Here is a 24108-nt window from a genome sequence, read left to right on the forward strand (position 1 = left end):
GCAGCAAGGTGTACCTCGCCATGTGAAACATGAGCTCACCACTTGACTCTCAAAATCAAAACTTAATCTCTCTGGAACACAACAGAACAATCAAATCATTTTATTTACATTAAACCTCACCGAACCGGAGTTTTACATTAAGTCTCAGGGCTCCCATGCTTTAGGAACAGAGAGAGACAGAGAGAGAGAGCGAGAGAGAGAGCGAGAGAAAGAAATAAAGAGAGAGAAAGAAAGAAAGAAAGAGAAAAATAGATGGAGCTAAGAAAGAAAGAAAGAAAGAGAAAAATAGATGGAGCTAATTTGGTCTTGTTTGATCAAGTCCTTAGTATTAGGCAAATAAAGTGCCTTGATCTGTAATGAACTCTCCAAGTTTTGCTGCATGGTCCAGGGAGGAATCCCAATACCGTGCCCAGCAGTGAGGAACCTCTCAGTAAGGCATTTCTGCTACGGCCCAGGGAATCTCCCAAATTTGGGATTGTGGGATGAAAAAGTCCACCTGCCTCGGGAGGGTCAGATTTTCACCACTTGTGCAGCCACGCAGGGAGTCTGTCGATCCACCTGTTCACTACTCCGTTTGTGTACAAACAGGCGCCCGTAGGTCCCACCAACCTGGCCCTTGGTTAACCTCCCAGGGTTGACGCAGATGCAACCCAGAACATCCTGATTTGGGATAAAACACAGAGGTGACCACCAAAGATTAACACTGTTTTCTCAGTCAGCACCTCCCTCCAAGCCCAGCTTTCCTCCATCCATTCCCATGGGTAGCATTCTCCCACCCGCCTTCCTTGTAGACACACACACTAAGGATAAACACAAAATAAAGTCCCTTGCAAAATGCCCAGCACAGATTCACAGAACAGAGATTTAAGTCTCCTGGAAGGAAGCCCCAACCAAGGCTAGTGGGTGCGCCTGTTGGACTGACAGGTTCATGTACCTAGATGTAAGACAAGACAGGTCCATTTCCACACCAAAACTATCAATGGTCACATGCAGGAGTTGACAAAATCTGGGATCAGGAATTAAATTTGCTGATCAGATCTAAACCAGAGTTGGCAGGGATGAGCACAATTTACTGAGGGACTTTCAAACCCATCAAAACTCAAATCCCTTTGCCCTAACCTGAATGGATCCAGCTGCATATGCTTGTACTGTTTGAACCAGGATTAATGGAAATAACAGCAATATCATGTTGTGTATCCTTATCTGCTGTATCTCACTTAGCCGGTCAGAGAGGAGAACATTCCTCTTTGGGTAGCTGGGAATGGTGGGTAAAAGTACAGTGCCTGGCCAACTCCTCTTGGTTTCATGTTAGATAAAGATATCAAAGATAATGCCATAAAGATCAAACAGCACCGTCCAGCACACAGTTATTACTGGGTCGGGAGAAGTCACATGCTGATAATTACAGGCTCCTCACCTTAATAAAATACCGCAGCTCAGAAGGCACAATTAAAATATCAGGAGTAACAGGGAGCTGCGCATACAACTGCAGACACTCATAATCTACGTTGATCTCCTCCGCAGGCGGGTACAGAGGATAGTAACTGGGGGCAGGGGTGAAGGAAAGAAAAGGCTGTTAGCCAACAATCCAATATCCCTTGGTAAGCATAAAATCACATATTCACCCCACCCTCCCTTGAGCGAATACGCAGATAAAACCCTCGTTCATCATGGAGGCACTCCCCAGAATCTGCCAAAACAAATCTTCCCGAATGAGGTTTTTATATACATTTTAAATATTGGAAATGACTGTTAGTTATTGCCCGTCCCCTAGCTGCTCTTCAAGAAGATAGCAATGAACAGTAAACAAGAACAATGCTGTTGGGGCAGAAGCTCCAGGGTTTGGTCCGAGCTACAATGAAGGGAGTGTGAGGGAGTGTGCGTATGTGCGTGCGAAGATAGCAATGAACAGTAAACAAGAACAATGCTGTTGGGGCAGAAGCTCCAGGGTTTGGTCCGAGCTACAATGAAGGGTGTGAGGGAGTGTGCGTATGTGCGTGCCTGTCTCTGTGCATGTCTGCGCGTGCCTGTGTGCGCGTGTGCACGCATGTATGAGAGACTTAGAGTTGATGGTGCTTGCAAATCCCTGCAGCACTCCCATTTGTCACACTCATGGATGTTTTAAGCAAACGTTCCAGAATATCAGGAGCATTCATGAGTGACAGGGTCAAAACTCAAGGCTTGAGGTTAAATCCTCACAGATCCCTTCTTCTGCATTCACAGCTACTATGGCAGTGAAGTGGGGGGTTGGTGGGTGGGAGGGGGGGGGAGCGGTAACAGAACATGAGGGGCCTGCACTTGCTGTCAGTTTTCACATGTCAATGCACAGTTAGGTATGGAAAGGGGGGGGGGGGGGGGGATCCAGAGCCTGGCTGAAGTCAGTCAGTACCTTTGGGAGTGGATGGAAGGGGTCGAAAACGATTCTCTCACCTTCGCTGGGTCAGAATGTGCTTGAGGATTCTCGTAAATCGGTCTGATCCGCCAGGGGGACTGCAGATGAAGAGATGCACAACGTTATTGGCTGAGTCACTGGCTCCACATTTATAAACACAAGACCACAACTTGACCTCAGAACAAATGTAAAGATGGGGAATGGTCCAGCATTCAAATCACTGACTCTTCATTGGAGCTGCCAACTCTAATCCCATTTCCTGTCTACTTTAATATTCTTATCAAAGACAGATGTATGATGATTCAATGATGTTTATATTCATGGTGAAATATTCTGAGCCTTGTTCTGCAGAGTAAAAACAAAATTCTTCAATCCTGTTTCTCTGCGAGTGAAGATTCCATGCCCATTGATCCCAAACTTTCCCAGTGACTCTCTGAAGACCTTCTGCAGACTCTGCGCAAACCTCTTCTGCTACTATGTGAGCAGATTACAGTGCCTTTGGAACTCTCTTTGAGAGAAGGTAGAAGCAGATTTTATCGCATCTTTGTAAGGCGGGGGGGGCGGGGATGGATTCTTGAAGAGCAAGGGGGTGGAAATGCTCAGAGGTTGGTGGGAATCTAAAGTGATCAGACCAGCCCTGGTTTTCAGAGCTGGATTGAGGGGCTGAGTGGCTGACGCTTGCAACTGATTGGAAGGCTTTTATCTGTAATTTCTCTAACATATCCCAACCTTCTCCCTTGCATGTTAATCCATCTCCCCTCTGAAAGCCATTAATACTATTGACATCTGCTGTTTCCTGTGGGAGTGACTTCTTTACCTTCTCCAGGGAAAGAAACTTTCCCCTGAATCCCCGAGTGGCTGCTTTATACCGATGGCCCCTTGTTCTGTTTTCCCATGATTCCATCCTATCAAAACAGCAGCATTTTAAAGGCCTCCATCCCTTCTGTCACCTCTCTTCTGAGGAGATAAAACAGAGTTCCAGCCTGATCAGCTATAACAAATCGCTGCACTGAGTGAATACTTAGATTGGCAATTTGTTCCTGGATCTTTCTGGAAGTACAAGATACAGTGCACCTTAGCTGAATAACACTGCTATCTGACACTAGTCTAGATCCAAGGAGGACGTACCTCCAGGCATTGCTGCTTTACACAGCTGGGTAATGTTTATTTCAGAGACACATGGAGTGAGGAAGAGCAGTCACCTTTACACGTAATGAGCCCAGCAAAGCCAGGCTTCATAACTCAAAGCTGCCCAATGAATTAGCAGATCCCCAGAGCCTACAGGAAGCAACTGCTGGAGGACGGATGGGGCCACCTCTCCACAAATAGCTCGCCAGGAAGTTTGTTACTTGAGATAACACAAGCCAGAAATATCATTAGCATTCGGGATCCTGGAATTTTCAGTATCTGATTAGTCCAGCACATGATGCACCATTCCAGGGCTTCCAGCTGTGCAAGGTAGGCTGCAAAATGAGAAATCTAACTCTCCTGGTTTCAGCTCTGAACTGAAGCAAGACAGATGGCCCAAAGTTAAAGGGTGTTACTCTCCATTACAGACCAGAGTCTCAGGCACAATCCCTGGCTGCTACAAGCCCAGGTCAAGCACTGCCTATCAGCTGGGAGAAAGGACAGAAATGCAGAAAATAGGATCGGAGTAGGCCATTCGGCCCATTGGGCCTGACCCACCACTGGACATGATCATGGCTGACCCTCTCTCTCATTTCCTGCTCCCTCCCCACATATCTAATCGCCCATCACCCAAAACACTAAGTGTCAGGAAATCTATTTCCTTCTTAAATATATTGAGTAACTTCAGCCTTGGGTGGTTGAGTGTTCCACAGGTTAATCACCCCCAGTGAAGAAATCTTTCCTCATTTCTCTCCTAAATTCAGAGATAGTGACCGGCTCGTTCTGGACCTCCAGCCATGGACAGTCATCAGCTATACAGACCAGGAACGCTGTAATACTCAAAGCTTTGTATCTGTGGAAATGACAGTCCGAGGAAGGAGTGACCCTGATTCCAACCTGGTGTACCCTGTTGGAAGCCCGTTTGTGGGAGAGATTGACTCGGATTGATAGAAAGGGTAACTTTCGCCAGTTGGTTGAAGGTGGGCATCCAACAGGGTACTACATCAGGTAGGAACCAGGGTCACTCCTTCCTTGGTCTGTCATTTCCACAGCTATGAGCATTGCATCATTCCTGGTCTGTGTAGTTGAGAATCAGGGACTTTATCGGTGACAGCTCTACTCTGGGACTAAGGACTGTACCTAGGTACTCTGTACCTAAGATGGTCCCATGTGTTGGTGACATTGTTACCCTGTAACTGCAGAAGGTGTACCCAAGATGGTGCTGCGAGTGGCGACTTGTAAGCTTTTCACTGTACTCACTTCAGAACTGGCAATGAAGCTAATCCAATTCCGTGTGTTACAGGCAGTGACGCACTATTGAAGGGCAGTCACTTTTGTTGGAACGCAGCAGTCAATTTCCCCACAGCAAGCTCCTGCAAACCTCGGTGTAGCTCAGAAACAGGACTCGGTTTCTACAAGAGGGACCTGGGCCAGTATTTGTCGACAAGGGAAGTGTGTGCATAATAGTTATGTACGACAAAGAGATACCACGCCATGTCCCAAAGTTGTACCTTCCTAAAGCAAGCTCCACCACACAGCAATGGGAGAATGACCCAGATCACATTTCAAATGACACTGGCCTCAGGACACCAGATACACTTCCCTTTGTGCTTCACCCAGTAAGGTCAGTGCTGCTCGAGGAGACCAGTCAGGAATCAAAAGGTGGGAAAACAATTAGAATCATCACCCATGGAGTGGGTTAAGTTGTGCATATCTCTTTCAGACATTGGCCTCTATAACTGGTTTAGATTCTGCTGAATGGAATATTTGCCCCTGACCCAAAAGGAAACAAATGCTGTATAAGGGGGTCCCAGTACCTCCTTTTGTCAGTGGGAATGAGAGCGATTAATGAGGCTTCACTCTCTTAGTGCAGGATCTCTCTTGACAGGGCTGTATCCCGAAGAGTTCACTTGGGAGATGTGCAAGAACAGCTTGCCTTCCGGCTCCTCCCTCGGTAAATATAACCGAACTCTGACAGATGGAATAATCAGTGAAAGGAAACGTGGTCCCCTGAGCTGCAGAGCACAGTTTGGGGGTGATTTGACCATGTTGAGCCATTGCAGTAAGGGCATGATGTGCCACACCAGTGGCCCTTAGCTGAAGGCGGGTGTGAGGCAGCAGTAAAATGAGGGGGGGGGGGCGGTGTTGGATGCCTATGATCCAGTGACCCCTGCTGGAAGTTGGGTAGCTGACAAGGACAGGCTCAACCCTGATGGTTTCTTGCCTCCAGGCGTCAAACTTGTTAAGTGTGAGGAGAATTAAAACAAAGAGAGTGAAAGGAAATCAGTCTTTTGTCTGCACTCGGCGAAGGGAGGTTCATCTCGACTATCGTGGGAAGTTTGCAGTTTGAGTCAGAGCCGGAGATATCTTAGCATCTGGCATGTCCTCGCCAGCAATTAACCGGTCACTGACCTTGGCCCGACTCAAGCCTGCTTCCCCACCCTTGGACACAGCTGAACTCCATCATGGAGACGTCGATGCTGGACTATCTGGGAGGTCAGCAAGCAGATACTGTGACCCCCACCCCCCCCAACCCACCTTGGGCCTAACATAGCAGTACAAGGGGCATCCAGAACTCCAGTTGCAGACTCCGCTGCCATGTTTAATGAAGAGGGGATCAGCCCTTAGCTTTTCTCTGCTTCCTTTCCAGCAACATTTAACTATCAATGGAGGCTGAAAACAAACAAATCCACTGAAGAACCCCAGGGTTTTGTTAATGCAGTATATTTACCACACTCCTAACACCATCAATTAGAAGCTTAGTGCAGATTGGAAAAGGATTGGCTGGAATTGGCAGGCTCTCAACATTAGTCATGTTGTGGTGGCAGCTCAGCCCTTTCTGCATCTGGTTCCTATCACAGCCTTGTTACTTTCTCCAAGCTCTTTACACTTTGCTAATTTGGGACAGTTTGACATTGCAGCATCAGCTATATTACACAAACACTGGAGTGGGGCAAACAAGGAAGAGGGCCAACAATTAGGAGGGCTTCAGAAACAAAACCATTCAAGGCGTTTCTGCTGCCAACCTCCACAAAAGCCGAAGGGGAGTTATCTGTAAATGGAGTGCTGCAGTCGGCCACAGAGTGAAGTCACACCAGCCAGGACAGCAGGCAGTCAGTCTATGCACCCTGGACTAGAACAGGAACAATCATACAGGAGCTGCTCTCCAAGTGGACAGTACAGGTCACAGGCCCGGGCCTCGTGCCTCGGCAGTCACAGAGACAGTAGCTTGTGTAATGCAGCAACTGCAAAACCCCCAACACTGACTTCGAGAGGGGGCAGGAAGTCACTGGACCTTACAGGCGGCTAAAATACCTCCTGTATAGAAACAAAAATATTAGCGCAGGGAACAGACTATTCCAGACTAATCGGAGGAATTTAGATAATGTTATGTCAACTGGATTATTTGCCTTCCAAGTTGTTAATCGCGATTGTTCATCTGATCTGCACTGACCGCCTGAAGGTTTTATCTGACAAAGTGGTTGATAGATGAATCCAAATGGAAAGATAAGTTTGTTTATATCACAGCAATGTCATAAGGCTGTCTAGTACAGAAACAGACCCTTCGGTCTGACTTGTCCATGTTGGCCAGATATCCCAACCTAAACTAGTCCGTTCGCTAGCACTTGGTCCACGAAACCCTTCCTATTCATATACCCATCCAGATGCCTTTCAAGTGCTGTAATTGTACCAGCCCCCACCCCATCCTCTGGCAGCTCATTCCATACACATACCACATTCTGTGCGAAAACGTTGCCCCTTAGGTCCCTTTTAAATATTTGCCCTCTCACCCTAAACCTCTGCCCTCTAGTTTTGGACTCCCCGACCCCAGGGAAAAGATCTTGTCTATTTATCCTATCCATGCCCCTCATAGTTTTGTAAACCTCTATAAGGTCACCCCTCAGCCTCTGACGCTCCAGGGAAAACAGCCCCAGCCTGTCTATCTACCTGCGACTCCACTTTCAAGGAGCTATGAACCTGCACTCCAAGGTCTCTTTGTTCAGCAACACTCCCGAGGACCTTACCATTAACTGTATAAGTCCTTGCTTTCCCAAAATGCAGCACCTCGCATTTATCTGAATTAAACTCCATCTGCCACTTCTCAGCCCATTGGCCCATCTGGTCCAGATCCTGTTATAATCTGAGGTAGCCCTCTTCGCCGTCCACTACACCTCCAATTTTGGTGAGATCTGCAAACCTACTAACCATTCCTCCTATATTCACATCCAAATCATTTATGTAAATGACAACAAGTAGTGAACCCAGCATCAATCCGTGTGGCACTGGTCACAGGCCTCCAGTCTGAAAAACAACCCTCCACCACCACCCTCTGCTTCCTACCTTCAAACTAGTTCTGTATCCAAATAACTAGCCTCCCTGGATCTCATGTCACCTGACCAGTCTACCATGTGGAATCTTGATGAATACTTTGCTGAAGTCCATATAGACAACATCTACCACTCTGCCTTCATCCACCTTCTCTGTCACTTCAAAAAGCTCAAACAGTTTAGTGAGAGACCATTTCCCACACAACAATATCTTCTGGTCTTGTATTCTCTGCACGAATGATTAAGGTAATTCTATCAAATGCCTTTTACTCTCAGGGTTGCGATGCTACCTTTGATCCCGAAGGGTTTTGGGACTGCACGTGTTCCCCTGAGATTCAATCACCAAAGCAAGCCCTCTGATCCCCTGTGTATCAGGGACCTGCAGAGGATATGGAAGTATGAACGCGTGTATACACTGTGTGCATATATGTCTTTGCAGAAGTTCCTGCTGGGAAGGGATGTCTGCAGGCATAACCGTGCTCACACAAGGAGAGGGTATGATTGCCTCATACTTCCCCAAATGCCCAGAGAGACTGCTCAAACTCACGCACCACAGCTGGGCACAGGCATAGGGTTTTAACCCACTGAGGTGGGACACAAGGCTAGAAATGTGTGCAAAACACTTCTCCTCTCCCTGACAAGTTAAATCACACTGCCCTGAGACATTCTTCACATATTTCACATTCTAAAAGAATTACTCTTCTGACTTGTTGCTCTCGAGAAACTGACATCAGGAATACGGATTTGTTTGTTTAAACAAAATCAATCTAGCCCCAGTGACATGCGCACCAATAAAACCAGATATTGACCAGCTGCAATATCCAAGTATCGTCTCCCTAATCTCTATAAACAGATGAAGACAGGGTGCAGGAATGTGGTAAACAGGAGAGGTGCACACAGCCAGAGTGCTTTCCAGCAAGATCACAGGCACTGGAAAACACAGCTGCCAAAATGGCAACTTACCCAAAATACTTCAACCAATTATGGTTTAATGAATGTCATAATTTATCCAGATGTGAAAAGTGAGAGAGACAGTGAGACAGACACAGAGACGCAGCGAGCAAGAGACAGAGACACAGCGAGAGAGAGAGAGACAGAGTGCACGGTGGGGGGAGAGACAGACACAGAGAGAGCGAGCGAGAGACAGAGAGAGCGAGCGAGAGACAGAGAGAGCGAGCGAGAGACAGAGAGAGCGAGCGAGAGACAGAGAGAGCGAGCGAGAGACAGAGAGAGCGAGCGAGAGACAGAGAGAGCGAGCGAGAGACAGAGAGAGCGAGCGAGAGACAGAGAGAGCGAGCGAGAGACAGAGAGAGCGAGCGAGAGACAGAGAGAGCGAGCGAGAGACAGAGAGAGCGAGCGAGAGACAGAGAGAGCGAGCGAGAGACAGAGAGAGCGAGCGAGAGACAGAGAGAGCGAGCGAGAGACAGAGAGAGCGAGCGAGAGACAGAGAGAGCGAGCGAGAGACAGAGAGAGCGAGCGAGAGACAGAGAGAGCGAGCGAGAGACAGAGAGAGCGAGCGAGAGACAGAGAGAGCGAGCGAGAGACAGAGAGAGCGAGCGAGAGACAGAGAGAGCGAGCGAGAGACAGAGAGAGCGAGCGAGAGACAGAGAGAGCGAGCGAGAGACAGAGAGAGCGAGCGAGAGACAGAGAGAGCGAGCGAGAGACAGAGAGAGCGAGCGAGAGACAGAGAGAGCGAGCGAGAGACAGAGAGAGCGAGCGAGAGACAGAGAGAGCGAGCGAGAGACAGAGAGAGCGAGCGAGAGACAGAGAGAGCGAGCGAGAGACAGAGAGAGCGAGCGAGAGACAGAGAGAGCGAGCGAGAGACAGAGAGAGCGAGCGAGAGACAGAGAGAGCGAGCGAGAGACAGAGAGAGCGAGCGAGAGACAGAGAGAGCGAGCGAGAGACAGAGAGAGCGAGCGAGAGACAGAGAGAGCGAGCGAGAGACAGAGAGAGCGAGCGAGAGACAGAGAGAGCGAGCGAGAGACAGAGAGAGCGAGCGAGAGACAGAGAGAGCGAGCGAGAGACAGAGAGAGCGAGCGAGAGACAGAGAGAGCGAGCGAGAGACAGAGAGAGCGAGCGAGAGACAGAGAGAGCGAGCGAGAGACAGAGAGAGCGAGCGAGAGACAGAGAGAGCGAGCGAGAGACAGAGAGAGCGAGCGAGAGACAGAGAGAGCGAGCGAGAGACAGAGAGAGCGAGCGAGAGACAGAGAGAGCGAGCGAGAGACAGAGAGAGCGAGCGAGAGACAGAGAGAGCGAGCGAGAGACAGAGAGAGCGAGCGAGAGACAGAGAGAGCGAGCGAGAGACAGAGAGAGCGAGCGAGAGACAGAGAGAGCGAGCGAGAGACAGAGAGAGCGAGCGAGAGACAGAGAGAGCGAGCGAGAGACAGAGAGAGCGAGCGAGAGACAGAGAGAGCGAGCGAGAGACAGAGAGAGCGAGCGAGAGACAGAGAGAGCGAGCGAGAGACAGAGAGAGCGAGCGAGAGACAGAGAGAGCGAGCGAGAGACAGAGAGAGCGAGCGAGAGACAGAGAGAGCGAGCGAGAGACAGAGAGAGCGAGCGAGAGACAGAGAGAGCGAGCGAGAGACAGAGAGAGCGAGCGAGAGACAGAGAGAGCGAGCGAGAGACAGAGAGAGCGAGCGAGAGACAGAGAGAGCGAGCGAGAGACAGAGAGAGCGAGCGAGAGACAGAGAGAGCGAGCGAGAGACAGAGAGAGCGAGCGAGAGACAGAGAGAGCGAGCGAGAGACAGAGAGAGCGAGCGAGAGACAGAGAGAGCGAGCGAGAGACAGAGAGAGCGAGCGAGAGACAGAGAGAGCGAGCGAGAGACAGAGAGAGCGAGCGAGAGACAGAGAGAGCGAGCGAGAGACAGAGAGAGCGAGCGAGAGACAGAGAGAGCGAGCGAGAGACAGAGAGAGCGAGCGAGAGACAGAGAGAGCGAGCGAGAGACAGAGAGAGCGAGCGAGAGACAGAGAGAGCGAGCGAGAGACAGAGAGAGCGAGCGAGAGACAGAGAGAGCGAGCGAGAGACAGAGAGAGCGAGCGAGAGACAGAGAGAGCGAGCGAGAGACAGAGAGAGCGAGCGAGAGACAGAGAGAGCGAGCGAGAGACAGAGAGAGCGAGCGAGAGACAGAGAGAGCGAGCGAGAGACAGAGAGAGCGAGCGAGAGACAGAGAGAGCGAGCGAGAGACAGAGAGAGCGAGCGAGAGACAGAGAGAGCGAGCGAGAGACAGAGAGAGCGAGCGAGAGACAGAGAGAGCGAGCGAGAGACAGAGAGAGCGAGCGAGAGACAGAGAGAGCGAGCGAGAGACAGAGAGAGCGAGCGAGAGACAGAGAGAGCGAGCGAGAGACAGAGAGAGCGAGCGAGAGACAGAGAGAGCGAGCGAGAGACAGAGAGAGCGAGCGAGAGACAGAGAGAGCGAGCGAGAGACAGAGAGAGCGAGCGAGAGACAGAGAGAGCGAGCGAGAGACAGAGAGAGCGAGCGAGAGACAGAGAGAGCGAGCGAGAGACAGAGAGAGCGAGCGAGAGACAGAGAGAGCGAGCGAGAGACAGAGAGAGCGAGCGAGAGACAGAGAGAGCGAGCGAGAGACAGAGAGAGCGAGCGAGAGACAGAGAGAGCGAGCGAGAGACAGAGAGAGCGAGCGAGAGACAGAGAGAGCGAGCGAGAGACAGAGAGAGCGAGCGAGAGACAGAGAGAGCGAGCGAGAGACAGAGAGAGCGAGCGAGAGACAGAGAGAGCGAGCGAGAGACAGAGAGAGCGAGCGAGAGACAGAGAGAGCGAGCGAGAGACAGAGAGAGCGAGCGAGAGACAGAGAGAGCGAGCGAGAGACAGAGAGAGCGAGCGAGAGACAGAGAGAGCGAGCGAGAGACAGAGAGAGCGAGCGAGAGACAGAGAGAGCGAGCGAGAGACAGAGAGAGCGAGCGAGAGACAGAGAGAGCGAGCGAGAGACAGAGAGAGCGAGCGAGAGACAGAGAGAGCGAGCGAGAGACAGAGAGAGCGAGCGAGAGACAGAGAGAGCGAGCGAGAGACAGAGAGAGCGAGCGAGAGACAGAGAGAGCGAGCGAGAGACAGAGAGAGCGAGCGAGAGACAGAGAGAGCGAGCGAGAGACAGAGAGAGCGAGCGAGAGACAGAGAGAGCGAGCGAGAGACAGAGAGAGCGAGCGAGAGACAGAGAGAGCGAGCGAGAGACAGAGAGAGCGAGCGAGAGACAGAGAGAGCGAGCGAGAGACAGAGAGAGCGAGCGAGAGACAGAGAGAGCGAGCGAGAGACAGAGAGAGCGAGCGAGAGACAGAGAGAGCGAGCGAGAGACAGAGAGAGCGAGCGAGAGACAGAGAGAGCGAGCGAGAGACAGAGAGAGCGAGCGAGAGACAGAGAGAGCGAGCGAGAGACAGAGAGAGCGAGCGAGAGACAGAGAGAGCGAGCGAGAGACAGAGAGAGCGAGCGAGAGACAGAGAGAGCGAGCGAGAGACAGAGAGAGCGAGCGAGAGACAGAGAGAGCGAGCGAGAGACAGAGAGAGCGAGCGAGAGACAGAGAGAGCGAGCGAGAGACAGAGAGAGCGAGCGAGAGACAGAGAGAGCGAGCGAGAGACAGAGAGAGCGAGCGAGAGACAGAGAGAGCGAGCGAGAGACAGAGAGAGCGAGCGAGAGACAGAGAGAGCGAGCGAGAGACAGAGAGAGCGAGCGAGAGACAGAGAGAGCGAGCGAGAGACAGAGAGAGCGAGCGAGAGACAGAGCAAGCGAGCGAGCGAGAGACAGAGAGAAAGTGAGCGACAGAGCGCAAGCGAGAGACAGACTGACAGAGAGCGTGCGAGGGACAGGCAGAGAGGGACAGGCAGAGAGGGACAGGCAGAGAGGGACAGGCAGAGAGGGACAGGCAGAGAGGGACAGGCAGAGAGGGACAGGCAGAGAGGGACAGGCAGAGAGGGACAGGCAGAGAGGGACAGGCAGAGAGGGACAGGCAGAGAGGGACAGGCAGAGAGGGACAGGCAGAGAGGGACAGGCAGAGAGGGACAGGCAGAGAGGGACAGGCAGAGAGGGACAGGCAGAGAGGGACAGGCAGAGAGGGACAGGCAGAGAGGGACAGGCAGAGAGGGACAGGCAGAGAGGGACAGGCAGAGAGGGACAGGCAGAGAGGGACAGGCAGAGAGGGACAGGCAGAGAGGGACAGGCAGAGAGGGACAGGCAGAGAGGGACAGGCAGAGAGGGACAGGCAGAGAGGGACAGGCAGAGAGGGACAGGCAGAGAGGGACAGGCAGAGAGGGACAGGCAGAGAGGGACAGGCAGAGAGGGACAGGCAGAGAGGGACAGGCAGAGAGGGACAGGCAGAGAGGGACAGGCAGAGAGGGACAGGCAGAGAGGGACAGGCAGAGAGGGACAGGCAGAGAGGGACAGGCAGAGAGGGACAGGCAGAGAGGGACAGGCAGAGAGGGACAGGCAGAGAGGGACAGAGAAAAGCCACAGTCAGAGACAGCAAGAGAGCATATGAAAAAAAGAGAGGGGGGGAGGAGGAGGAGGCCGGCCCCAATCTAGTAAACTGCAGTCAAGATGGAGTCAGAGGGGAAAAAACATGCCTGACCAAACCTCCTGATTTCTTGGGTGGAAGTTACTGTAATAGAGCTAGTATCTAACAAAATTACATAGCCCTCCCTTTATTCTGAAACACACACAAACATTAACATTCTTGCTCACAAGGCCTCCTCAAACCCTCCTTAGTCCACCAGAATTATTAGTGCTGACACTGCACCAAGTGCCACATATTAACTTGCCACGTCACTCACGTCCTTCAGTTTCACTTTGTGGAGCAGCACAGAGCAGCTGTTCCAGCTTTACCCACAAGGTGGCCCCGTAAAGCATCTCCCTGAGCACCACCATCACATGGAGCCACCCAGTGACCACAGCCAACATGGTGATGAGATTATATCCTCCACGGAGAAACCCAGGATAGAGGAGGAGATGTTCTGCCCATCATTCCTAAGCCAACACATTTATACTATCAGCCTCTCGCCAATGCTCCATATCTCGATCTGCTGCAAATGCAGAAGAACCTTGATTATCCAAAGGACATGGGTGGGGAGTATTTTATTCCGTTAATTGGAATCGGGTGTTTGATTATCCAGAAAACAGTTTCGCCAAGCATCAGGACCTTGCAATCTTGCCAGGTAATCAGGATCCCTCTGTGTTCACCGTATTTTCCCTCAGAAGATTACTACACACCCTACTTCAAACCAACCACGTGGCAAAAATGGTTGCATGCTCCAAACTCCCCTGGGGAAAGCAGTAATACCACTGGGCTGGATACCTAGAACCCCCAGGATAACCGACAGAACTGCACAGAGCTGGAAGTCAGAAACAACAACAAAAACTGCTGGAAAAACTCAGCAGGTCTGGCAGCACCTGTGCAGAGAAATCAGAGGTAACATGTTGGGTCACTCGACCTGAAAGGTTACTTCTGATTTCTCTCCACAGATGCTGCCAGACCTGCTAAGCTTTTCCAGCAATCCCTGTTTTTGTTTCCAATGTTAATGTTCTGGGGGCCACGGATTCAAATCCCATTCCAGCAGAAGGTGTAATTTGAAATGAATAAAGATCTGGAATGAACCTAATGGTGACCCTCGCAATGGTAACCGCTACCAATTGTAAAATCTGGTGCCCTTTTGGGAAGGAAATCTAATGCCCTCATGCAGTCTGGCCTACACGTGACTCCACATCAACCTGGTCAACTCAAACATCCACTTGGCAATTAGGGACAGGCAAATGTTGTCCCAGCGAGTGATGCCCACATCCCATGAACAAATAAAGAAATTTCTCTCCCATCAAATTGGTGAGCCCTCATCACAGACTCCTGGCCAGGACGTGTAACCTGCAGTTCAGTCATGTATCGTACATCACAAATGTCTCTCAACATCCTCCTTTTACCTTTAAGGCAATCAGTTCCACTAAATCAGTCACACGTAGACAGCCACTAATGTCCCTAAAGTTCTTCAAACAAGCAGTATCAGTATTTGAAACCGAGGCAAAGCATGGGAAGAGGGTAGATATTTTAATGAGCATCTTGAAGAAAGAGGGAAGGACAGAGAGAGAGAGAGAGAGAGAGAGAGATAATGGTGACCCTCGCAATGGTAGCCGCTACCAATTGTAAAAACTGGTGCCCTTTTGGGAAGGAAATCTAATGCCCTCATGCAGTCTGGCCTACACGTGACTCAACATCAACCTGGTCAACTCAAACATCCACTTGGGGAGAAAGTGAGGTCTGCAGATGCTGGAGATCAGAGCTGGAAATGTGTTGCTGGAAAAGCGCAGCAGGTCAGGCAGCATCCAGGGAACAGGAGGATCGACGTTTCGGGCATAAGCCCTTCTTCAGGAAGAAGGGCTTATGCCCAAAACGTCGATTCCCCTGTTCCCTGAATCCTACCTGACCTGCTGAGACTTCAAAGAGAAGAAGGTGAGAGGTGACTTAATAGAGACATACCAGATGATCAGAGGGTTAGATAGGGTGGACAGTGAGAGCCTTTTTCCTCGGATGATGATGGAGGGGACATCGCTTTAAATTGAGGAGTGATAGATACAGAACAGATGTCAGAGGTAGTGTCTTTACTCAGAGAGTAGCAAGGATGTGGAATGGCCTGCCTGCAACAGTAGTAGATTCGCTAACTCTATAGGGCATTTAAATGGTCATTGGATAGACATACGGATGGTAATGGAATAGTGCAGGTTAGCAGATGGCACAGAATAATGAGAATAAGGTGGCATCAAATGTTAGGAACATAGGACTCAGCAGCAGGAATGAGCCCTTCGATACTGCGCCACCATTTAATAAGATTCGGCTTGATCTGATAATGGCTTCAGTCTCATTGTCCTGTCTGCACTTTGTAATGTCCAACTCCCTTGCCTCACACAGAGAGGATTACAGAGATCCAGAGAGTCCTGCAGCTGATTCTGGTGGTGTGGCCACGGAAGGAATCGAAAACAACGTTTTAAAAATACGTTTCTAAAATTGACATGTTGCTGGACTGTAAGGAGCACAGATGATTAGGACTTGGTGCAGTTTGTTAGTATTGACTTATGTTGCAAAATGGGAGGCCAATGGAGGGTGCACTGAAAAACTTAAGTCAGGAGGGAACAAGAAAGGGAAGTTAAACATTAATATCTTAACAATTAAATCCATTCCAAGGGGTTGTCTGCAAATAATGTAACTTGCTGCACACGTACCTGTTAATCTCCTCTGCTCCCATATGAAAGAGAACATCAGTTGAAGTCACAGCAAAGACTACCTCGTTGATGTTCAATGTGCAAGGATCGGAAACAAAATGGACACGCTGTCAGAAAAGGTAAACACACCATTTAGAGGAAGATCGTTACTGCTACACACACTACCTCTATAGTAACCACACCTGGGCTCAAGGATTGGCCCCTCAAATAAGGTACAATTTATCCAGAAAAACACCCTCCTGACACTTGGTCCGTTAGTCATACCCAAGCCTGAACTGAACCATGGACAAAATCTAATTCTCGCAGGAAGTGTTGCTCCTAATATTTACCCACCATCTCAACTGACATAATATTCTGTTATCATCTTCACGGCAAGGGAGCGGCGCGCTGTCACAGGGTGGGCGCCGAGGGAGTGGCACGCTCCGAGTGAGCGGTACACTGTTGAAGGGTGGGTGCTGAGGTAGTGTTACTTTGCACGAAAATCAGTGATGAGGGAGTGATGTACTACCTAAGGGAATGGCACAGCATGTTGCCAGAGGTGCCAACTTCTGGCACCCCACCTCAAAGTACAGCCGACAGTAATAAATCAGAAGGTCATGGGTTCAAGCAGCAACGCAGAGGTAGGAGCAAGTAACCCAAACTGACCACCGGCCGAGGGTCAGCGCCGAAGAAATGGCCGCATCGGCCAAGGGTCAGCGCCGAAGAAGGGCCGCATCGGCCGAGGGAGGGCCGCATCGGCCGAGGGTCAGCGCCGAGGGAGGGCCGCATCGGCCAAGGGTCAGCGCCGAGGGAGGGCCGCATCGGCCAAGGGTCAGCGTCGAGGGAGGGCCGCACCGCCCGAGGCTCAGCGCCGAGGGAACGTCGCACCGCCGGAGGGTCAGCGCCGGGGGAACACGGCATTTCCGGAGGGTCAGGGCGGAGGGAACGCGGCACCTCCCAAGGGAACGCGGCATCGCCGGAGGGTCAGGGCCGAGGGAACGTGGCATCGCCGGAAGGTCAGCATGTCGCATGTTTGGAGGGTCAGGGCCGAGGGAACGCGGCATCGCCAGAGGGTCAGGGCCGAGGGAACGCGGCATCGCCAGAGGGTCAGGGCCGAGGGAACGCGGCATCGCCAGAGGGTCAGGGCCGAGGGAACGCGGCATCGCCGGAGGGTCAGGGAGACTCTCTTTTAGATGAGACATTAAGCCAAGGCCCTATAGGCGCACTCAGGTCAAAGTGTAAACCAACGTGCAGTATTTGGACAGGCAGCAGGGGACAATTCTCCACATTGCCCTTGGGCTGATTTCTGATCCTCACTCACATGGTTGTTTCTGATGGGCAGACTGTGCACATGGAAACGTGCCTCTGGCTTGTGAGCGACATTATGATTGGTGATGACCCTTTCAGGCTAGTGTTTAAACACTCCCTGAGGGAATGACAACAACAATCAGCTTTCAAAGTCCTCTTGGTGTGAGGAAACCAATAACCTGAGAACTACTCTCAGGCCAGTACCTTAAATGCTGATTATTTACAACAATGAGGCTTTTGTTACTTTAGAAAGGTAAAAAAACACACACACAGGCACACATCTGTTTTAAACAGCACCTTTAACCCAGTATAGCAGCTCTGCCTCGGAACAGAAGGATGCTTTGAGAGATACCTGCCCCTGGCATACCCTCTGCCAGAGGGAAGAGCAGCCCCAGCTTTGTACACTGGATCGGTGATAGCCACTGCTCCAGCTGCAAGGGTATTTCAATCTCCACACACTGTACCACAGACTGTGCCCCAGAGCATCGAGTGCTGTTTATTGTCCAACATGCTCCTGGTACCTGCTCTACAGGACCTCTCTGGGCATCCTCAATTGGTTGGAGTTTCTTCCCTGCCTCAACATACTGACCAATCAGGTCAGCGTAGTGGTGACATTCCATTCCCCGCTCGTCACAGGCAAAGCTAGCACCTGTTGCCCACCCCAAGCTGCCACACTGGTCTGGGAATGGAGTCACCTACACCGACGAAGGACAGCAGATTTCTGTCAATGAGCTGGCTTTGTTTTGAACTGGAATCAGTCAGCCTCCTGCGTCAGAGGCTGAGGGACATGGATAGGGTAAATAGACAAAGTTTTTTTTCCTGGAGTCCAGAACTAGAGGCCACTGGCTGAGGGTGAGAGGGGAAAAATTTAAAAGGGACCCCAGACCCAAGGAGCAACTTTTTCACACAGAGAGGGATCTGTGTATGGAATGAGCAGCCAGAGGAAGTTGTGGAGGCTGGTACAATGACAACATTTAAAAGGCATCTGGATGGCTAAGTGAATAGGAAGGGTTTGGAGGGATTTGGGCCAAGTGCTGGTAAGTGGGACTAGATTAGGTTAGGATATCTGGTCAGCATGGAGGAGTTGGGCTGAAGGGTTTTGTTTCCGTGATGTACATCTCTATTACTATGACACTTTTACTGACCCAGGCTTTGTTGTTTTAAAATCACTCCCGTTTGCTCATTAACTTGACTGGAATTTTCAGGTGGCCCACAGTGGGAGTTGAACTCAGGATTTCTGGGGGGCACTGATTCTGTGGTGGTAACATTACTGGATGAGTAATCCAGAACCCCAGACCTGTGTTCTGAAGGCTATGTCAGATGGTGAAATTTGAGTTCAGTAATAATCTGGAATTAAGTGCTGGATCTAATGGAGACTATTGTCACCATGGTCAATTATTGTAAAAACCCATGTATTTTAGCAAATGAAATCAGTCACCCTTCCCTGGTCAGGCCTACATCAACTCCAGATACACAGCAACATGGGTGACTCTTAAATTCCCTCTGAAATGGACTGGTTTGTATCAAACTGCAGTCACAACAACTAGAGAACAGTTGATAACATTCCACAAATGAACTGGATTAGAAAGCTTAGAATTAACACTGCAGCCAAGGGGTTTAAAGGCAGATGCAGAGAAGGATGGTTGAAAGGTGGAATACCTCCTTGTCTTCCTTAGACGGCTCAAAGCAGTGGAATGGCGCCTGAGGATACACAAAATCATGGTGAACATCCCTCAGTGATGGCACGACCACAAGATGAGACCCTGAGCTGAACAGAAACCATGCATTTAGAGAGGCAAGCTACATGAAGAGTCCTTAAGTTTTATATCTCCCCCCCCAAACCATTAACACAGCCCAAATGTTGCAATTTCTACTGCGTTGTACGCTGCATTCTGCAGACGTCCATCGGCAATGAAACAAAGGAAGCAGCTGACCTCCCACAGTAACTGAGGTAGTAACACAGTCATATTCAATGTTGCCAATCACTGCAATGTGCTGACGGAGTGTAATCAGCCAGGGTTCGCTGCTGAGATAAGACAGCGGAGAGTAAGAGGTCTTTTCTTTCCTCGGGTGGGGGTGTCGCTGGCTGCTCAAGCAGTTATTGCTCCCCTTACCCACCGCTCCCATTGTCCCAGGGAAGCTGCCTATTCAACTGCTGCAGTCAGTGTGCCGTAGGGACACCCACAGTGCCCTTAGGGAGGGTGTTTCAGGATTTTGACCCAATGACACTGAAGGAATGGTGAAATATTCCAGGTCATGATGGCAAGTGGCTTGGAGGAAACTTACAGGGGACTGTCTTCCCATGTATCTGGAGAGGGTGGACGCTAGGAAATTGTTTCCGTTAGGTGAGGAGACTAGGACCCGTGGACACAGCCTTAGAATTAGAGGGGGTAAATTCAGAACAGAAATGCGGAGACATTTCTTCAGCCAGAGAGTGGTGGGCCTGTGGAATTCATTGCCACAGAGCGCAGTGGAGGCCGGGACGCTAAATGTCTTCAAGGCAGAAATTGATAAATTCTTGATGTCACAAGGAATTAGGGGCTACGGGGAGAATGAGGGTAAGTGGAGTTGAAATGCTCATCAGCCATGATTGAATGGTGGAGTGGACTCGATGGGCCGAATGGCCTTACTTCCACTCCTATGTCTTATGGTCTTATGCTGCCTTTGTCTTTCCAAACGGAAGTGGTCGTGGGTTTGGAAGGAGCTCACTAAGGAGCTTTGCTGAATTCCCACAATCTTGTTTAGAGTGGTGCTGGAAAAGCACAGCAGGTCAGGCAGCTTCCGAGGAGCAGGAAAATCGACGTTGAGTGGATAGGTGGAACAGAAGATAGGCAGGTAGAACAAGTCATGGGGACAGTGCTAAGCTGGAAGTTTGGAACTGGGGCAAGGTGGGGGAAGGGGAAATGAGGAAACAGTTAAAGGCCACATTGATGACCTGAGGTTGAATTCCCGAAGGGCTCATGCCCGAAACGTCGATTCTCCAGCTCCTTGGATGCTGCCTGACCTGCTGCCCTTTTCCAGCAACACAGTTTCAGCTCTGATCTCCAGCATCTGCAGTCCTCACTTTCTCCCCGTTGAATTCCCACAGCACATCTTGTAGACCTGTGTTTCTCAACCTTTCCGTATTCAACGCCCCCTTATCCTTGAAATCATGCAACGCTCCCAAACCACCAAAGTCTGTTTTTGCACATACAACTGCAATACACTGCAGTGCTGAAATCGGAAAACTTTTGTGTTTTATATACAACAAAATGTTACCGTTTGTATTATGTGACTATCCATCTGCACACAGCAATGTCCTTCAAGGACACAGCAGTCTTCCAAGTGATTGGTTAGCTCTCTACAAAGTCGTTCAGTGCCCCCTTGCCACCCCCTTTGACTTCAACGCCCACCGAAGGAAGGCAAATGCCCCTCAGGGGGTGCTTCTGCCCCCGTTGAGAAACACTGTTGTAGACGATGCACACTGCTGCCGAGGGTCAGTGGTGGGGAAGGGAGTGGATGTGGTGCCAATTAAGTGGACTCCTTTGTTCTGGATGGTATCAAGCTTTCTGCGTGTTGCTGGAGCTGCCCCATCAAGGGGCAAGTGGGGAGTATTCTGTCCCACTCCTACCTTTTTGCCTTGTCGATGGTGGGACAGGCTTTGGGGGGGGGACTTCGGGAGGGAACTCACTCACTGCAGGATTCCCAGCCTCTGACCTGCTCTTATAGGCACAGTGTTTGTGGGATGAGTCCAGTTAAGTTTCTGGTAAATGGTAACCCCCAGGATGTGATTACTGGGGATGAAGAGACTAACATACCAGGAGAGAAAATGAGACTCTAGCCTAGATGATAGAAGAAAACAAGAAATAGGAGCAGGAGACCGTTCTGCCCTTCGAGTCCACTCTGTCATCTAACAAGATCACAGCTGATTATGGGGTAGAACTCCACTTCCTGTCAATACACAGAGATGAAAAATCTGCTGAACAGGCCTGAAACATTTTCAATGATGGAGACTCCATAGGTCTCTAGGGCTGAGAATTTCAGAGATTCATCAGCCTCGGTGAAGGAATGTCTCATCGAGGTCCGATCTGAACGATGTACTGAGGCTGTTCTGCTGATTCAGATTCCTCAGCCCTGGGGAAACAACGTCTCCACCTCTCACTGGCAAGTCCCTTCACAATCTTGAATGTTTTGGGAGACCTGCTCTCATGCTTCTAAACACCAGGGAATATCAACCCAAATTACTCAGCTGCCGGCCCCTGGGATGAGGGTGAAACCCGTGAACCTTCTCTCCAGGAACTGCCTCCATCAGAAATCCTTCCTTAAAAGATGGAGACCAAAGCTACAGTGTTCCAGGTGTAGTCCCACCAAAGCCTGGTCGAACTGTGACAAAACTATCTTATTTCTTGTTCTCCATTTGCCTTCCAGTAAAGGCGCTCTCCAAATTGTTTACTATCGTTCGCATTGTAAGAGTATACATACAAGTCTCCCTGAACATCAACATCCTCCATAATACCAATTCTGCTTTCCTATTCTTGCAAGCAAAGCAAATAACCCCGCACTTGCCCACTTTACCCTCTATGCGTCACATTGCTGCCTTCTGACGGAATCCAACTGGTAGGGCATAGCTCTGGACTTGCAGTGGGAAGACACTACAGGGTCAGAGTTGAAAAGCACAGCAGGTCAGGAAGAACCCAAACAGCAGGAGGCGACATTTGGGTCTGCAGGGCCAGAGTTGGCTCTTACATATGTGACAGCTCAGGAAAAAGACAAGTCCCCTCCCAGACTGTTTATCCTGTTTGTGTCCCAACCAGGGTAGCCTTTGCAGAGAGGTGGCCTAATGGTAAAGTGGAACCTCCCTACCTCTAGACCAGAAGCTCTCCATCTCAAGACTTTGTGGTCACATGGAAGGGGGCTAGGCAGGTTGATTATTAATGTCTGGCTGCCAGCAGGAAGAGGAGGAGGATTTGACGGACTACCGGAAAGATGCAGCAGCTGAGGAGCAGCAGCCTCCCCAAGTGAAAAGGGACAGACAGACGGGACGGGCAAGCAGGCAGACTTTAGCAATTCAAAACTCTTTTGACAGCACATTCCAAACTCAGGTTGTCTATCATCGAGGAGGACAAGGTAGATGGGAACACCACCCCTAGCAACGCCCCTCCAAGCCAGTCACCATCCTGACTTGGAAATATATTGCTGTTTGTTAAAGGTCTCCACGTGAAAGAAAAAATGGAACTCCTGCCCTAACAGCATCAAAGGTGTCCCTAAACCCCATGGTGTGCACCACACCACCACCACCATCATCATCATCATCATTTTCCCAAGGGTAGCCAGTGACACCCACAACTCATGAATGAATAAACAGAAGTGTAGTGATCATACAGAGGTAGTGCTGAAACATACCCCCTCGTTCCTTCCACGATTCCTTTCATGCACTGTTTAAAAACCTCTTGGTAGGTCACTGTCAGCTGACAACTCTAGGATTAAAAACATTAAAACAATGAAAACATGCTACAGCACTCAGTCAAACACCACATCAGAGTCCCATCCTAAACTCTTAGCTCATTTTACTTCCAGGACAAGGAAAACCAGACTCCCAGCAGAGTCATCGAGATCTACAGCATAGAGAAAGGTCCTTTGACCCATCACATCTCCTGCATACAGAGTACAATACTTGGATGGGTCAGCTGTGGCTCTCTGGTCAGCATCACTGTCAACACAACACTCCGGCAGACATCTGCAGGATGCACCAATCTGAACTGTGTTCAGGTCAAGTGGGAAGGGAAGGAGAAAGACAGCGAGAGAACGAGATCAAATAGAAAGAAATGGAGAGATAGAGAAGAGAGAGACAGAGAGATTATAGAGAGAGGGGAGAGAGCAGAGAGACACCTCAGTGAGCACACAGAAAGAGAATGGAATTGGAGAATTTGGGTAAAGACGGTTCAATGCAATGAGAAAAAAAGTCATTTTCATAGAAGTGTTGTGGGGGAAAAGGATTAGTTTAGTTTATTCTATTTTATCCTCTTTCTTTCTGCACAGTTAGCTTCAGGTTTACCATTAAGACCAGACCGGAGCACTGCACACTCATATTTCAGTGACAGACAGGAGCACTGCACACTCATATTTCAGTGACAGACCACTTTGTTAAATAAAAACGATCTCGCTAGTCAGATTTCAGCCTGAGATCGGGCTTGTTCAGCAGGGCCCTAACAACACTGTTAAAAATCCCAAATAATCCCCTTGTCATTCTTTTGTTAATTGCCTCCAGCAACAGAAGATTAATGGGTGAAGGTGGTACAGAGAACCATACCTCTATCTGCTGGTGTCTGACATCCACAAACGGCCCCAGCTGTAAGGAAACAAAAGAGTAATATTGACAATGACAGTGATTTTCTGGATGCATGCACTGTTGTAGTAGACAGTCCAGAATTCAGGCTTCAGTGACCTGGAGGAGACAGGTTGCCATGTTTTTGTTGAATGTGATGTTTTGTGGTCCTTCTATAATTTTTTGAAGGGGCTGCTGCTTAAATGCTGGTTGCACTTCAGCCCTGATCTCTGGGCACCCGGTGCCCAGGGAGCAGTGGACAAGTCTAAGGGTGTTCTCTTGGCTTTGCTCCTGAGGCCTGGCCAAGATGGCCATTAACAGGTCCTGACAACAGGTTAAAGTGGGGCTTTGTTGTTCCTTACTGTCTACCCCTGTTTCGCGGTTACATCCACGCTCAGGTGACCCTGGAAAGGGAGCACACGGTGCTCAGCAGGACAGTGAAGTCCTTTAGAGACCGGTGGGAGT

The 24108-nt window shown here is 50.1% G+C and overlaps 1 protein-coding gene across 3 annotated transcripts in view; it reads right to left on the reverse strand.

Moving 5' to 3' along the window:
- Window positions 1–266: 266 nt before the first annotated feature.
- Window positions 267–24108, reverse strand: part of pola2 (polymerase (DNA directed), alpha 2) — a 44596-nt gene continuing 20754 nt past the window's right edge. The window contains exons 11-17 of one of the 3 annotated variants that reach the window (XM_043682583.1): window positions 23629–23667; window positions 22722–22795; window positions 18999–19107; window positions 16053–16159; window positions 2431–2490; window positions 1418–1544; window positions 267–660 (exon numbers count right to left, since the gene is read on the reverse strand). In XM_043682583.1, coding sequence (XP_043538518.1) covers window positions 511–660; window positions 1418–1544; window positions 2431–2490; window positions 16053–16159; window positions 18999–19107; window positions 22722–22795; window positions 23629–23667 — 666 coding nt within the window. In that variant the 3' untranslated portion in view covers window positions 267–510. Of the gene's footprint in view, window positions 661–1417; window positions 1545–2389; window positions 2491–3209; window positions 3350–16052; window positions 16160–18998; window positions 19108–22721; window positions 22796–23628; window positions 23668–24108 lie in introns of those variants that run through there. The other 2 variants (XM_043682584.1, XR_006310135.1) reach the window with 2 other exon arrangements.

Source organism: Chiloscyllium plagiosum, chromosome 45 (genome assembly GCF_004010195.1).
Source record: "Chiloscyllium plagiosum isolate BGI_BamShark_2017 chromosome 45, ASM401019v2, whole genome shotgun sequence".
Taxonomy (NCBI): Eukaryota; Metazoa; Chordata; class Chondrichthyes; order Orectolobiformes; family Hemiscylliidae; genus Chiloscyllium; species Chiloscyllium plagiosum.